General features: G+C 61.5%; 1 protein-coding gene across 1 annotated transcript; it reads right to left on the bottom strand.

Moving 5' to 3' along the window:
• Positions 1-6,406: 6,406 nt before the first annotated feature.
• CBX4 (chromobox 4) lies at positions 6,407-12,824 on the bottom strand. Its single transcript, XM_025859858.2, has 5 exons — positions 12,571-12,824; positions 12,380-12,423; positions 11,172-11,237; positions 8,902-8,968; positions 6,407-8,638 (listed from the first exon to the last, which is right to left on the bottom strand). Exons 1-5 carry the CDS (start codon positions 12,637-12,639, stop codon positions 7,226-7,228), a joined length of 1,659 nt encoding a protein of 552 aa, XP_025715643.1. The 5' UTR covers positions 12,640-12,824; the 3' UTR covers positions 6,407-7,225.
• Positions 12,825-14,978: the final 2,154 nt, after the last annotated feature.

Raw genomic sequence — 14,978 nt, 5'->3', positions numbered from 1 at the left:
ACAGGCCCAGGGTGCATCAGAGCCAGGAGCCACTGGGGTCCAGAGAACTCACTCCCAGGACTCCTGACTTCACATCAGTGCTCCTTCAGCCGTCGTCCTGATTTTTCAGCCCGCCGGTTCGAGAACTCTCCCATCCCCAGACCTGTTGGCAGGCAAGAGGAATAACTCATGTGAGTCAAAAGCAATTTGCAAACATAAATAATTTTCAGTGCCTGGAGAGGAGACGGGGAGAAGACACAGGGAAGGCTGAGAGGAGCCCGGCCGGCCCTGCGTCTCCCTGGCCCTGCCTGGTGCTTCCTTCCCCGGCTCAGCTCCAGCAGGAGAGTCGGGGAGCACGAAAAACAAAGCAGGAAATGGCTATAAGGATGCTCGCTTCCGCTGCTCATAGGAGGGATTTTGCTCACCAGGCTCTTCTCTCCCCACCCCCCAACATCCACATGGTTTTGTAACCCCACCTCCTCGAGAGAGTCAGAGGAAAATAGATGGTCCCCTGCTTGCATCTGGAATGGCCCAGGCCTCCTCCACCGGCACTGGATTATTCCTTGTCCTCAACCCTAAACAGCGCTACCTCCACAAAGAATGGATGACATACAATTATTCTGCTGTAGTCATACCATCTCAGCATTATATCAGGAAAGAGCTTAACATGCTCGTCCTGTTCTCAGTCGGCATACTGCCCTGCAGAAGGGAAGTGACCACCCAAGACCATTTTCGGATTTGGGGATAGGCATTTGCTCCTTTCCCCGGGGCCTTATGGCTTATGGTGTCCTGACAGCCCTGAGCAGCCCCTTTTAAGAGGTTTCGGAGGGCAGAGGCAGTGGTGAGGGCAGAGCCCGTGTCATTTTGGACCGCTGAGAGCGTTAAGCACACCTTTCCAGAGCCCACCCCAAGGGGCTGTCTGAAGCCGAGAGAAACAATGAGAAACCAGATACCATGGAATTAGTGAAGAATTTCTCAGATGAAACAGGAAAGGGAGGAAATCCAGGGAGGTTTACATTACACCTGGCGCAGGTTGAAAGGAGTAGGGCCAGTGTCAGCAATATTAAACTCCAGGGTGTGCATTTGAAAGGATCCTTCACTCAGGCAGGAAAGCAGAGGCATTCCTACCAGTCCAGGCTGCGTTGCTGTGACCCTCCTTGAGCCCTGATTCTCACACACACACACACACACACACACACGCACGCACAAATGCGCGTGCACGCTACACACACTCGAATGCACATGCACCCTGGACATCCTTGGGTAAGGCTGACTGTCTTCCCCTACCTAGGTCTGAGAACATGCAGAGAACGGGTTAAGCGAAACAGTGATCACCGGTGAGGTTCGGTGAGTACTTACCATGTGTGAGGCCTTATCCACACAGCTTACATGAAGACCATATATGCAAATAAATGAGGGGCGAGTGCCATGTCTTCTGCTTGTGGTTACGCAGTGTGCGTATGTGTGTCGGGATCGACAAGCCTCTCTCTCTCTCTACCGTCCCCAACCGCACGTTACAAGGAAATACATAATGATGAGACAGGCGCTGCGCTGTCAGGACCCGTATAACGTGTACCACCCGCCAAGTACGGAAATTAAACCATGATTCTTCCTGGAACTGACTCCAGGATTATCCTTAGGGTCTGTTTCCCTAAATTCAATTACCGTATGATTACCTAGAGCCTCCTGAAACTCTCACAAATGGATCAGGTGAGGGAGGAGGGCGTGGCAGGACCCTGGAGCCACAGAGTGTATTAGTGTGTCTGTCCTTGCTGACGTGGGGAGAGAGGGAACCGCCTGAGTCCCCCTCCTCTGCTCTGCAGCCTGCACGGAGGCCACTGGGGACAGCTCGGGGCCCTTCCTTGGTCTCTGGACCTTGTTCATGACTTGCAGCGTGGGAATACACTTCATTTTCACTCCAATTTCACACAAACACATGTACACACATATCTAAGAACTGTGCACAAGCTTTGGGAATGCATAACACACCCAAGACATGCCCCTCGCCTCCCGAGGTGCTCAAGGCTGTGTCTACTTGGAGAACGGAGGAGGCCCGTACATATGTGTACGTGGCAGCATGAAATGGATTGACAATGATCTGGGGGGAGGCAGTAAATACTGCACATGTTCGGGGCACAGCCGGCCTTGGTAAAAGCCAGAAACAACCTCGGGGAGGGATGGGGCTCGAGCCGGTCCTCTGAAGGACCCACGGCGCCCCGGAAAGTGGGAGGATGCCCCTGGAGACAGGTAAGTCTATCTCCGAGCCCCTGGAGGTTGCACCTGACAGCTTGCTCAAGCCTCTAAGCCTTCATCTAACCATCTGTGGGACGGGGACAGTGATAGTACCCACCTCGAGAAGATGTGTGAGCACTGAAGGAGACCATCCCTCTAAAGGTCCCTGCTCATCATGAGCACTCAATGTCAGCTGTTATCAGTAACCACAGAGGGAAGAGGGAGGTGCAGAAGGGCATGGGGTGGGGTGTGGTGCCGACGACAGTGATTTCTGAACTACGGCCACAGGAAATGGATACTATGTGTCCAGGAATAACTTTTTCCTCTTCAGAGTTCTTACCTTCTCACAGCAGTGGCAAACATAACAGGGAACCGCAGACGGAGACTTGTTTTCAGAATGCATGGGGATGTGGTTCTGTACAAGGGCAGGTCTGGCTCATGGGGGCTCGTGCCAACTCCCTCATGTCCCAGTGTCATTCCTGGTGACCCAGGATAAAACTGGAGGGGCGGAGGATGAGGTCCCAGGTCAACGGGTGATCCAGCAAGCAGGTATTGAGGGCAGCATGCCGAGGCCTGGAGGTGCCCACTGGCTTACAGGGAGAGGGAAGGAGGGAGGGAGGGAGGGTTGGCAGTCAGTTTCCGGGTAAATATCACTGGGTGTCTGTCCCTCCGACAAGCTGAAGCTCCAGGCCAGAGTCGTTGGAAGGCATTTGGATCTGACAAGGCATGTTTAATGTTCCCTGGTGAAGAAATAACCTATATGTTTACTTAGGGGGTTTTCCAGAAATGCTCAAGGCTCTCTCCTGACCCAGTTGATCCTCAGAGCACATCTCTGAAGGGGACAAGGAAGCTGAGATATGGGAAGGGCAGGGTTCTTGATGAGGGGAGTGGGTTCTTCAACTAGATCAGTTCTGCCCTCCTTGTGTGTTCTAGAAGTTTGCTGTTTGGGGTGGGCAGGAGTGAGGAAGACCCCCCACCCCGGAGCCCAGGGTGGACCAGTTCAAGCTTTCCCTCATTCCTTTGTCCAGTTTGGCACATGCGTGCCTCCCCCCCCCACCGCCACCTTCGGTCGAGACATGTGGCAAGCACTGGTGTCCCGCCAACATACTCGGTGCCCTGCCAACATACTCGGTGTCATTATGATAACGGTGCTCCCAGGACCCATGATGCTCAGCTCTCAGCACCTTCTCTCTCCTGTGGGCCTGAAACTTCCCTGTGGACAGGGACTGACCATTTTGGCTAGTCAGGGCCCAAACAGGGTTTCCAGATAAAGTCCAGGATGTCCAGTGAAATCTGAATTCGCATAAACAATGCATTTTTTTTTAGTATTAATATATCTCACATATTTCATGAGACATACTAAAAAAGTATGCATTGCCCATATGAAATTCAAAATCAGCTAGGCATCCTAGTTTTTTCTGTGCTCAGTCTAGTAACCCTAGCTCCAGAGCCCCCCAGTGGGATCCAAGGCTGACCTCCTGACGATGAGTTGGGGTGACTACAAGTTACAGGGAGGGCAGAGCTAGAGTCTGGGCCCTGGCTGGTGAGGGAGGGACCAGCTTCCCAGGGGTGAATGGGTACAAGAGAGCCCCTGACTGTGGTGGGTCAGCTCCAGCTCTCTATGCTCAAGGCTCAGCTCCCTCAGAAAGGTTCATTTGGAGAAAACACAATGAAGCATGGGTCTCCTAGTATGTAGGGTTATGTCCCCAGCTTCCTGCTTGCTTTCTCTCTCCTGAACTTGGGTTCAAAGGGAGAGTGTAGGACCCTTTGCTTGTGAAGGGCTGGGCACCGACAGACATCGACGCCTCCGGTTAGGAAGAATCAGTCCACACCCAGAGGAACTGGGGCTACTGGACTCTCCTCTCTTGTCCCCATGCCAGGGCTCCTGACCCTCTTTGAGTGTTCCCAACCTTGGACACATGTGTGTCCCAGAGGCCCGGAGCTCAAGCTGCCGTGGAGTACCTCTCTGCAGGCTGGTGGAGCAGACAGCTTGGCTCTAGAATCAGCACAGAACCAGGCGGTGGCCTTCCACCCTGGACAAGCTGTTCTGCCCTCAGAACCTCAGACTCTCATCCCCCAAGGAACTTCAAGCCCTCTGGGGTCTGAACGGAACAAGATGCTCAGGTGGTGCTCGTATGTCAGAGGGAGCTCAGCACATGACAGGGTCCTGGGGTCAGAACGGGTGCTGGACTCTCTTGGGTCTCGCACCAGGTCGGGCATCCCTGCAGCTCCTTCTGACCTACCCATCTGCCTCTGTCCCACTGTCAGCCACTGTCAGCCACTGTCAGCCCTCCGACCTCGGGCTCCAGGCTCTACCTAGGATCGCCCTCCTCAAGGACCTATCCCAGAAGTTCTGCCACTGGGTTTCAAGGCTTCAGGCCACCTGCAGCCCACACCTTCCCTTGAATTGTTTTCTTCCCCACTGCCAACAGTGCCATTCTCCCTCTCCCCTCCCCCCCCAGGCTCAGCCTGGCAGAGGCCACCCACTGGGTAGGAGGGGCACCCGCAGGGGCTAAGGCTCACTCCCAAGTCACCAACTGTGCAGACCTGAACAAGGGCTCCCCTTCCCACTCCTGAGTTTTTAGTTTTCCTCTACCAGAAAAACAGGGAGACCAAATCCCTGCCTGGCATGTGCCTTTGTGTCCCAGCCAGTGAACGACAGGCCCAATTCTAGTGCTGAGCAGGCAGTTTGCCAGGAGCAGTCAAGATCACCCCTCCCTCCACTCCCAGGGTGGCAAAGGGCATTCATTACATGGAGGGGGGAGGGGGGAGTGTTTAACTCACTCTAAAGGGGGCTGGGGTGATGGGGGTAGTGGGAGGGACAATTCACAAAAGCCAGGGCTAGAAACTCCCAACGGTTTTTTTTTTTTTAGAACTTCCCTTCCCTCTCTCCCCTCCCCCAGCCCCTCCCCCACCCCCAGCCGCTGGTGGCCTGCAGCCAACACTGGCCACACTGTCCGCATTCAGGCCTCCCGCCCTCCTGGCCCTCTATCTCTTCCCCTGGCCTTCCCAGCGCTGCGCGCCCTCGCCACCGCCTCCTCCCCATTCTGAACCACGTTGACCTCTTCCGCCCTGGCGCCCTGCACAGGCTCTGGGCCCTCAGTCCCAGGCGGGCAGGCAAGGGGTTTTGGAGGCCAGGAGCAGCCCGGCGCCCACCAGGGCCCCAGTCCCGCGGCCCCTGGCCCTGCTCGGCCGCCCCGGCCAGGAGGAGGATCGCTGCGTCTGCAGAAAGCGGGCCACGGCGGCTGCCTCCCCAGTCGCGGCTTCCTGGCCGGGCGGGACGACGACCTGGTGCTCGGCCCACTCCCCGCAGCCCCTCCGGGCCCTTAACCCCTTCCTGCCCCGCAACACCAAGGGCCCCAGCCTCGCCACCCAAAGCAGGACCAGTGAGACGGGGTTCCGCATTTCCCTCGCTCCCTGAGGAAACACGGGTGAGCCGGCCTTGCTCGCCAGGCATCCTCCCCCTCCTCCTCCTCCCCATCCACCACGCAGGAAGCCCCCCGCCCCTGCCCTGGCCGCGCTCGCTGCGCCTCCAGTCGGAGCCTCTGGCCTGGTGGTTTCCGGGGAGAGGGCCTGGCAGAGAAAGAGCCTCGGCGGCTTCCTCGGTGGGGCGGGGCCAGCGATGCCAGCAAGCGACGCTAGAGAGGGTTGGGAGGGTCCCCTCCCCGCCGAACCTGCCTTACCGGGCAGGCATTATTAAAAATACCCCTGCCCCACCGTAGCCAGCGCCTGGGTGTGTGGCGCATCGGGTGGGTGGGGGGCAAAGATCAGCAGGTGCCGGGCGGGTGCGGCGCGCGCGGCTGCGGGGGAAGGGGGGCCAGCCCCACCCACTCCTCCGCGCCGCTCTTTCACCCCTGCACCCCTCCCCCCACCACGCGGATCCCCGGGTCGGCCAGCGCCCAGGGCACCGCCGGCCCGAAAGCCCTGGGGGCGGGGGCGACGCTGACATCCCCTCCCCCCGTAGGAATTCCTCTCTCCGTGGGAGCGCCTCTCGACTTCCGGGGAGCAGGGTCACTCCCTTGGCGCGGGCGCCTCTGCCCGTGCAATCGGTCCGCTTCGCCTTTGCAAAAGGTTTAGCGCAGGACGCCGGGAGGTTTCCTCCCCGAGACCTAAGGTGTAAGTGGGGCGGGGAGAGGGGTCCAGCCGCCTCTCGAACCTCCAACGCTCCGTCTGCGCTAATCTCAAACAGCGAAAATGCACCTTCAACATCTCCATTTAATATTTACATTCAAGCAGGTAATAATTGGAAGCTTATAGTTTAGACATTTCTAGTAGCAGCAGTTTCTAGAGAGCTCGTTTAGCCTTTAAACAAACTTTTTTTTTTTTTTTTGCACATAGAAACAACACATCCATGTGTACAGTATCAAAAAATATATACCAACGTTACTGGTATTGCAGTTCCAGGAAGGGGAGGCAATGAAATCAACCGAAATACTGAATGAACAGGAAGAAAGGTCAACAGAAAATAGTTTGTCTGATATAGAATATAACATGATCTAGAGGAAACTCCATAAATCTAGGTTTTTATATTTCAATATATAAATACCTACAAATAAATATATATATATCAGCCCGAAGGGGGTGGTCGGACCTTTTGAGCTCAAACAATACATTTCAATAATAACACCACGTACAAACGGGAGTAAAGTCTGCACTTGACAAGTTAGCACGGTTAAAATATAATACTATAACTCTGAGACCGAGGCGCTGTGGCTGCCCTGTCAGTCCCGGAGGTCCACGAGGGAGGGGAGGTCCAGCGCGGGGATGGGGCAGGTCGGGGGTGAGACCCGCAGGCACCGCGTGGAAGGATCCAGTGCCGGCCAGGGGGCAGGCCCCAGCCAGGAGCCGACAGTGGGGTGCAGAGGGACGCGGATACTGCGGCTCCCGGGCGTCCACGCACCAGGGCAGGCCCGGATCTCTCGTAGCTGGCTGGCGAGAGAGGAGGAGTCCGCCCGTAGGCACCAGGTGCTAAGTCACCCGCGGGGATGACGCTTCCCCTTCCGAAGCCCTCCAGCTACACCGTCACGTACTCCTTGAACGTGACGGTGAGGCAGTTCGCGGTGACGTCGGTGATAATTATATTCCCAAAGAAGGGCTTGAACTCGCTCAGCGGCTCCTCGGGCTCGTCCTGGGCCTCGGCCGGAGGCTTCTCGGCCGCCGTCACCGGCGCAGCTGCCACGGCCGCCACCGTCGCGGGCGCCTCGGGCTTCACTTGGAGGGCGCTTGGGGGCTCCCCGGCTTCGCCGCGCGTCTTGACGCAGCGCAAGTCTATGGGCTCGTCCAGATCCGAGTCCAGCAGGATGACCTCAGGCTGGGGGAGGGTGGCGGTGGGGGGCACGTCGGTGGGGTGCTCGGCGGCCGGGCTACCCCCCAGGCAGGTGGGCGTGCTGATGCTGCGCGCCGTTAGGCGCTTTTTGCAGGGCTCGCGCTCGCCGTGGGTCTCGGAGAGGCAGCGCTTGCGCGCGTGGGAGAGATTTAGGCCGACCGAGTGGTGGTGGTGGTGATGGTGGTGGTGGTGGTGGTGATGGTGGGAGGGCGGGTGGGAGCTCCGGGCCGGGTCCCAGGCCAGCAGGTCGGGCTTGGTGGTGAGCTGCAGGGGCTGCTCGCCGAAGGCCTCCTTGGTCGGGGACAGCTTGCGGGAGCCGGCGTCCTGGGGCTGCGGGTCGCCGGCTCCCGGCGCCTCCTCCTCCCTCCTCTTGGATGGCGCCTCCGCCTTCTTCTCCTCGGCCCCTGCTGCCTTTTTGAAAGTCCTGTCGGCCGGGGGGTGGCGCTCCTCGGCGGCCCGCTTCTTGTGGCTGGGGGAGCGCGCCTCGCCCTCGGCCGCCTCGCCGGACTTGATCTTCACCGCCTGCATGCCATTCTCCATGTATTTGCTCATGACGATCACGATGCGCCCGTTCTTGTTCTTGTTCTTGACGATCTTCATCTTGCCCCCAATCCCGTTGCCCGTCACCGCCTCTTTGGGGGCCGGCGTCATCCCATTGGGAGGGCCCTTCTCGGAGCCCTTGCCTGGAGCCCCGGCCGCACCGGCCAGGGGCTTCACAGCTCCCAGGTAGCCCTTGGCCCCCGCGCCGTGGGCCCACTTGTCAGGCGGGTGACTCTTGGCGCCCAGGTCCGGGCAAGTGGGGCTGGGCGCCTCCTTGTGGCCGCCCTGGTACTGCAAGTCGTACATCTTGGGGTCGGGCTGGTAGGGGTGGTGCTTCTTGCTGTTGAGCTGGTAGTAGTACTTGCCGCTCTTGCCTGGCGGTGGGGGTTTGCCGGCTCGCTCTTTGCTGTGCGGCTGGTACTGGTGGTGCTTCTTGCTGTTGAGCTCGTACTGGTGGCCCTGGCCCTTGCCCTGAGCGCCCAGCTCCAGCTTAGAGCGGTTGTCTGCAGAGGAGTCCTGGAGTCCAGTCAGCACGTTGGAGCGCCGGGCAAAGGTAGGTACCTGGGGGAAGGAGGCAGGGATGCGAGGGGAGGTGAGAAGAGGAATAGGGCCGGCCCCAGAGCATGTCTCTAGCCGCAGGAGTGCCCCAGCCCCACGCGGGTCAGCAGCGGCGTTATAGGGCCAGTGTGTTGGAGGTCAAGTGGAAAGGAAGTGGAATTGGGCGCTCTGCAGAAACTCCCTGCCCTCTGGGCGTGGAGGCAGCTCAGGTGACAATGGCAAGGGAAAGACTAGTGGACAGGCCCGGGCCCAGCAAGTATATTCACCTGCACCACCAGCGGCTTGGGCTTGGGTCCTCTCTTCCGATATCCCATCAGCTGCTCCTGCCGTTCCCTGGTGGGGGGTGGGGAGTGGGGGAGGGAACAGAGGGCAGCGCTGTTAGCCTCAGGGTCACCTCTCCTCCTGCTACGATCCAACCTGCAGTGACGCCTGCCCCCCACCCCCACCCCCCTCCCGCGAGCAGCCAGGCCAGGAAGACCCAGAGGGATCAGGGCTCAGGGCAGAAGGTCATCGGTGCCGCCAGCTGGACGCCTCGGTCCGGTCCCAGAGTCCCGCTCTGTGCTCCCAGAGACCCTCCTCTGCCCAAGGGGTCCTCCGCGAAGGGCTCCACCATCTCTGATATCCGCACCTGAACTGGCGCCCCCCGCAGCCTTGCCTCTAGGCCGGGGAGGCGGCAGCTGGGCGCTAGGTTGATGGCACTGGCACCCACTGCCTTGGGCCCGCGGCCCTGCGCAAAGTGAGGTGGGCGCGGGGGTCCAGGGGATGCAAACAAGCCCAAACGAGGTGTGCGCCGAACACGTCCCTCCCCGTCAGAGGCACGGGATGCTAATGACCTCATTAAGATTCAGATAACGAGTGCCGCCGGCAGAAGGGAGGACTCGTTTTCTTAAAGGCCAGGCACTAAACAGGGGGAGGGGCTGCGCCCTTGTTTACACGGCGGCAAATGAGCCAATTAGGGGCTGGGGGCGGGGGCCGGCCGCAGAGGCCATGGCCTGGCCAGGTTCGCAACCACCTGGTGAACCGGCTCTGGGTCCGCCTGGGCGGAGCGGCTGGGCGGAGCGAAGCCGGAGCGGTGCGCACAAGCACCGCCTCCTCGCCGAGCTGGGCTCCGGGCCGCCTTGATTTCCAATTATTAATAAAGACCACCAGAGGTGGCACCGGTCACCACGGCTGCCGGGCTTCCGCCGGCGGCCTGGCGGAGGGTGACCCGAGCCTAGGCGTCAGATCGTCCAGCACTGCCCAGCCTTCCATGGGAGAAGGGGGTGCCCCTCCTGCGTTTGCAAAAGTTGCAACCTGTTCCCGGGCCAGGAACTCGCTCTCCAGCGACCCTAGGCACCCCTCTGACCGTGGGCGAACCCAGGGGAGTTCCGCCATGCCTAGGGGCCCGGGCCGGGGCCTGACTCCAAAGTTGCGTGGCATTGCAACAGCCTGCGTTTTAATTCTTCGGGGACCCATTATGCAACATGGCATCAGCCGCTGACATGGTTACAGGGTGGTGAACTCCCAGGTGGAACCGGGGCAGGAACCCTTCTCGGCGCCCCCCTGCGTCGCGGGAGAGCAACTTCCCCGCTGGTTGCTCGCTCGGAGGGTCTAGAGTTTACAGTTTTAGCGCCAAATGCGGCGCAGGAAATCATGCAAAATAAAAGGGGGAGGAGGGATGGAAGGCAGCGGGGTGGCCGAGCTCCTCGGACTCTGGCCCTGCCTCCCCTCCTCGCCCGCCCTCCCCCACTTCTGTCCTCCCCGAAACAGAGAACCACAGCCACCGGCCGTGGATCCAGCTGCAGCAGCTGCAGCGTGACAAACATCTGTGCGCACAAGGATGAGCCCCTCCACCACCAGGCAGCTCCCCTCCCACCGAGGAACCAACCTTTAGGCCAAGCTCCCCCTACCCCAAGGACGGGGGCCGACACCCACCGAGGAACCCAGTGGGGGGTGCGAAGGGCACCCAGCACCAGACAGGCTCTACCCCCTACTGATCCCAAGCTCCCTGGGGGGTCGAAGGTTGGGAGCAGGGTGGTTAAGGCCTTATCAACTTTTCTCCAGTCCCCAACAGGTTAAACGCAGTTCCCTGACGTCCGGCGGTTTCACAAGGCCAGCTCCCTTGGAGCTGTCCCGAGAGGTGCTGGTGCCAAGAGCCCAGTGGTTACGGCAAAGCAGCACCTAGGCTCCGGGGGTGGGGCTCCAAGGTTGCGTTGAGAGGGGGGCCCGCGGGGGGCCAGAAGCAGCCTCGAGGTCTCTGGGCAGCGGCAGGGCCACCCGCACTCACCCTCCTCACAGTTCCCCCCAAAACACCAGCCTCGCCTTCTCCGGCCCCCCCCCCCCCCCCCCCCCCCCCCCCCCCCGGCTGCCGCAACCGCCAAGGACGTTGGTTAAGAGAAGCCGAGGCCGCAGCCGTGCCTGTGCAGGCCCGTCGAGGGAGGGGGCTCCCGCCGGCCCCCTCCAGGCCCTTTCCCTCTTTCCTACTGCTTGCGTGGCCCCCTCTCCCATTCCCATATACGGTCACGGCTGCGGGCGGCGGCTGCTGGGGGACGCTCACCTGTTCTGGAAGGCGATCAGCAGCCGGGGATCCAGGATGTTCTCCTCGGGTTCCCACGTGTTATATCTTGCAAGGGAAAAGGGAGGGGACACGGCGTAAAAAAAAACCGAGCCAGCTTTGCGGCCTCCAGGTGGGTAATGACATAAGACCCTACTCTGTCTTCATGAACCGAAAGCTATTTAGCTGTGGATGTGGGAGGTGGAGGGGAGATTTCTGCAGGCCTGACACGGTCCCCGACACCCCCCCCAAGTCAAAATAAACACACAAGGGCAGGAAGAAAGGGGAGGGGTAAGGAAAATGAAACTAGCAGTTTATTTTGCAGTTGTCAAGAATTTTAAGCATGTTACTGCGACATGTTCCAAAGCCACTTTGCTCACCAGCAACCCTGCGTGCAAAGCAGCGGAAAGGCAAAGTCGCAGTCCCCCTCCTCTCCCCAACCCCGAGTCTCCGCGAGGGCTTCAGCTGTTCTCCATTTGACCCCTAATCCGATCACCGTCAGCCAAGCGGGGGCCCCCCCGCACACCCCCTCTCAGCTCTGGAGCCCGGTGTCACCGGCAAGCACCCCCAAATACTCAGCAACATAAAAATATGCCTGTGTGTGTGCGCGCGCGTGTGTGTGTGTGTGTGTGTGTGCGTGTGCCTGCGCGTCTGTCTCCATCCGGTGCCTTCGCATTTCAAATTAAAAAAAAAAAATCCCCACCAAAAGCGTCGCAGTGACAGTTCCCAACATTTTCTGCCTTTTTTCTTCCTCTCCCCGCACCACTAGGAGGGAAGAGGCACACAATTGCATTTTCGTCGCTTTTTAATTTTTTTTTTTTTTTTGGTTTTGCAATATGGAGCCGTTCGGTGGAGGGAAAGGGGAAAGGAGCCATTTTCTGCTGCACATCAGTCAGTGCCTGCGCCCTCCCTCCCTCCGCCGGCCTCCCCGGCTCGGCCCCGCGTCTCTCGAGCTCCTCCGGCTCCTTTTAGTGCATAAATTAGTGATGGCATTTCCCGGAGAGCGGAGCACAACACAGGGCGCCGGGCTCGGGCTCGGCGGCTCGCCTTCCCCAGTGCCTGCCACCGACTTCCCCACCCCCTCCTCCCTCCACCCCACCTCCACCCCGCCTCCCGTCCGCTCCCCCCACCACCCCACCAGCTCGGCGGTCCGGAGCCCGGGAGCCCCGCGCCTCGGCACCCAGCGCCCCCGCCCCTCCGCCGCTACTTACTTGGGGGACCAGCCTCTCCATTTCACCAGATACTCCACTCTGCCCTGAGGGGGGGAAGAGACAGCACTCCATCAGCTTCCGCGGGATCCCCGGCTCCGGCCCGCAGCCTCCCCACCCCCTCCCCGCCTCCTCGCGGGCTGCTCCGGCCGCCGCTCCCTCGCCGCCTCGCCGCCGCCCCCGCGCCGCCCTACCTTGCGGATCCGCTTCTTCTCGATGCTCTCCACCGCGAAGACGTGCTCGCCAACAGCTGGCAGCTCCATGGCCGAGCCGGAGCGCGCCGGGGCGCGGGCGGCCGGCGCGGCTGCAGACGCTGCTGGCTCCTGCCGGCGCCCGACTGCCGCCCGGGCCGAGGCGCCCCTGTCGCCCGCGCCGCCCGCGCCGCCGCCGCCGCCGCCGCCGCCGCTCTCCCAGCACAGCCCGGCCGCCCGCCGCTGCCCGCGCCCGCCCCGACTCCCGGCTCGCGCTCGCTCAGACAACTGAGCCCGGGCCGCGGCTGCACAAGAACTCATGCAAATCCGGACGTCAGCGGGCGGGGCCTCGCCGGGCCCAGCTCGGCGTCAGGGGGCGGGCCGCGGCCGGGATTGGCGCAGCCGGGCCTACCGGAGGCCCCGGGCCTGGGCGGCGAGGGGGAGAAGGAAGGACGCGGGAGGGGGCCGGAGGAGGAGGGCGCCGGGGAGGTGCAGGGGGAGGGACCCGCGGGCCCGGGAGAGGGAGGGAGCGGGACCCGGCAGGAGAGGTGTGTCGGCTGAGGGCGCAGAGCGGGCGGAGAGCTTGACACGGCCGGGAGGGTCTCGGCGGCGACCCCTCGCCCGCAGCTCGGCGCCTGGGCCTGCCCCTCCGCCTCTCATTTTCGGTGTGCACCGCCCGGGGACCCCTGCTGGGGGCCACGGAAGCATCCACTGCAGTTTCCAGTTGCACAGAATTGCGTCATGTGCGCACACAGGGGGAGCCGCCGGCAGGGGGCGGAATCGGGGCAGGGGTAGCTCGCGCCCCCCACCCTGCGTGCCCCGCCCCGCGAGGCTTTGGGCATTTGGGAAGGCGAGGCATGGAAGAGAAAGGGCAGGAAGGAGACAACTGGGTTCAGAGGATCGCTGGGGAGAGCGGGAAGAAGAGGCGAGGAAGAGGACGGAGGAGCAGCCAGTCTAGGGCCCTAGCGCTCCAGAACCTTACCAGAGGGGGTTCCGAGTCCGATCCCGCCCCAGAACCTGACCGGCTCCCAATTTACCCTCGGCCCTGTCCTTGGTGGGGCAGGGGCGGAAAGCCTAGTTTCCAGCAGCAACCCCGCCAGCCCCCCACCCCGCGGCCAGGCAGGACGAGAGGGGGCGACTACAGAGGGGGTGCAGGGGATGTCCAGATCTGCTTGGGGGACCCAGGGGACTTGGTGAGGTCCCAGGAAAGGCGTCGAAGGAGGGAGTGGGGAGGGCTGAGAAGAGGTTCAGGGTAAGCCAGCGGCACTTCGAGCCTGCACAGAGGGGAAGCGAATGCGATGGCCGAGGAGCCAAGCACTCGTCATGACTTTGTGTCCCTGGTCCCCGACAGCCAGCCGAGCCGAGGCCCTCCTGACGCAGCCTGAGAAGCCGCTGAGTGTGAAGTTTAGCACCTCCGGCGGCGAGACGGCGCGCTCGGCGCGCCGCTCCAGCGTCCGGCTGGGGGAGCTGCTGCGCTCCACGCGGCCTCCCGAGGGCGCCGCCCGCGGGGCCGCGAGCTCGCTGGGGTCGCGGCAAGGGGTGAGGGGACCTGGGGAGGGTGCAGGCGGGGCAGGGCGCGCTTGCCCTGGGCTGTGTCTGGGCCCCCTGCTCCTGGCCCCTGAAGGACTGGGAGCAGGAAGCTTGCGCAATCCCTTGGCTGAGCGTCCATGGAGAAAGAAAAAGAGCAAAAGCCGAGCGAGAGTGGAACGCGCGAGGGGGGCGGGCAAAGAGCCATCCGGGTCTCCGCTCCCGCCCTGACACACGTCCCAGAATGCTGGGTGGGGACTGCGCGGGGGCTTGAACGAGCCGGGGAGGGCCGAGGTGCTGAAGCGAACCCCCAAAGCATACTCGGGGCTCGCGTTCTCCCAGGAATCCAGGAGAAGCCTGGAGACAGTCTGGTGTTTTAAGAACGCACACGTTGACTCCATTCCACCACCACCTCGCAGCTCCTGCGGCGGTGGCCGTTTCTGTTTCGGTGTCGGCCGCTGCCCAAGACGACTAGCGTGGCTCCTCCCTTCGAGCGATTCTGGGAGTGGGGGCTCGTCTTCTGGCGGCATGAGAGAGGGGCTCGGTCTGCAGTGACTGCTCTCTGACAAGCTCGAGGCACAAACGCAAGAATCCTCGAGGAGTCGGGGTGTGGGGGGGCGCGGCTGGGGCTAAATGGGGCCGCGCCTGCCTGTAGTCCTCGGGTCGGGGGGGGCTCTCCGGGTTTATAGGAGCTGGGGTAGGCGGAGTTTTGGGGAGGGGGGACACAGGGAAAACTTCTTTCTCCTGTGTTTTGGGCTTTTTTTTTTCCTGACACTCTTGGCCAGGGCGAGGAGCTCTCGGGTGGGACGACTTAACTGCGGAAGGGAAGGGACCCCGAGGCTGGCGCGAGAACGACAGTCACCCCTACACGTAGAGCCAGCTGC

The sequence above is a fragment of the Callorhinus ursinus genome, unplaced genomic scaffold, assembly GCF_003265705.2.
Source record: "Callorhinus ursinus isolate GAN/ISIS: 27379988/994484 unplaced genomic scaffold, GSC_fseal_2.0 scaffold68, whole genome shotgun sequence".
Taxonomy (NCBI): Eukaryota; Metazoa; Chordata; class Mammalia; order Carnivora; family Otariidae; genus Callorhinus; species Callorhinus ursinus.
The sequence above is the reverse complement of the archived record's forward strand: the minus strand, read 5'-3'. Positions and strand labels throughout refer to the sequence as shown.

Bases quoted from the DNA above. Each gene is read 5' to 3' on its own strand.
- CBX4 (XM_025859858.2), bottom strand. From the start codon at position 12,639: ATGGAGCTGCCAGCTGTTGGCGAGCACGTCTTCGCGGTGGAGAGCATC. The intron at 8,969-11,171 runs GTGAGCGTCCCC...ACCCCCCACCAG, and splicing joins CTGATCGCCTTCCAGAACAG to GGAACGGCAGGAGCAGCTGA. The intron at 8,639-8,901 runs GTGAATATACTT...TCCTTCCCCCAG, and splicing joins CCAAGCCGCTGGTGGTGCAG to GTACCTACCTTTGCCCGGCG.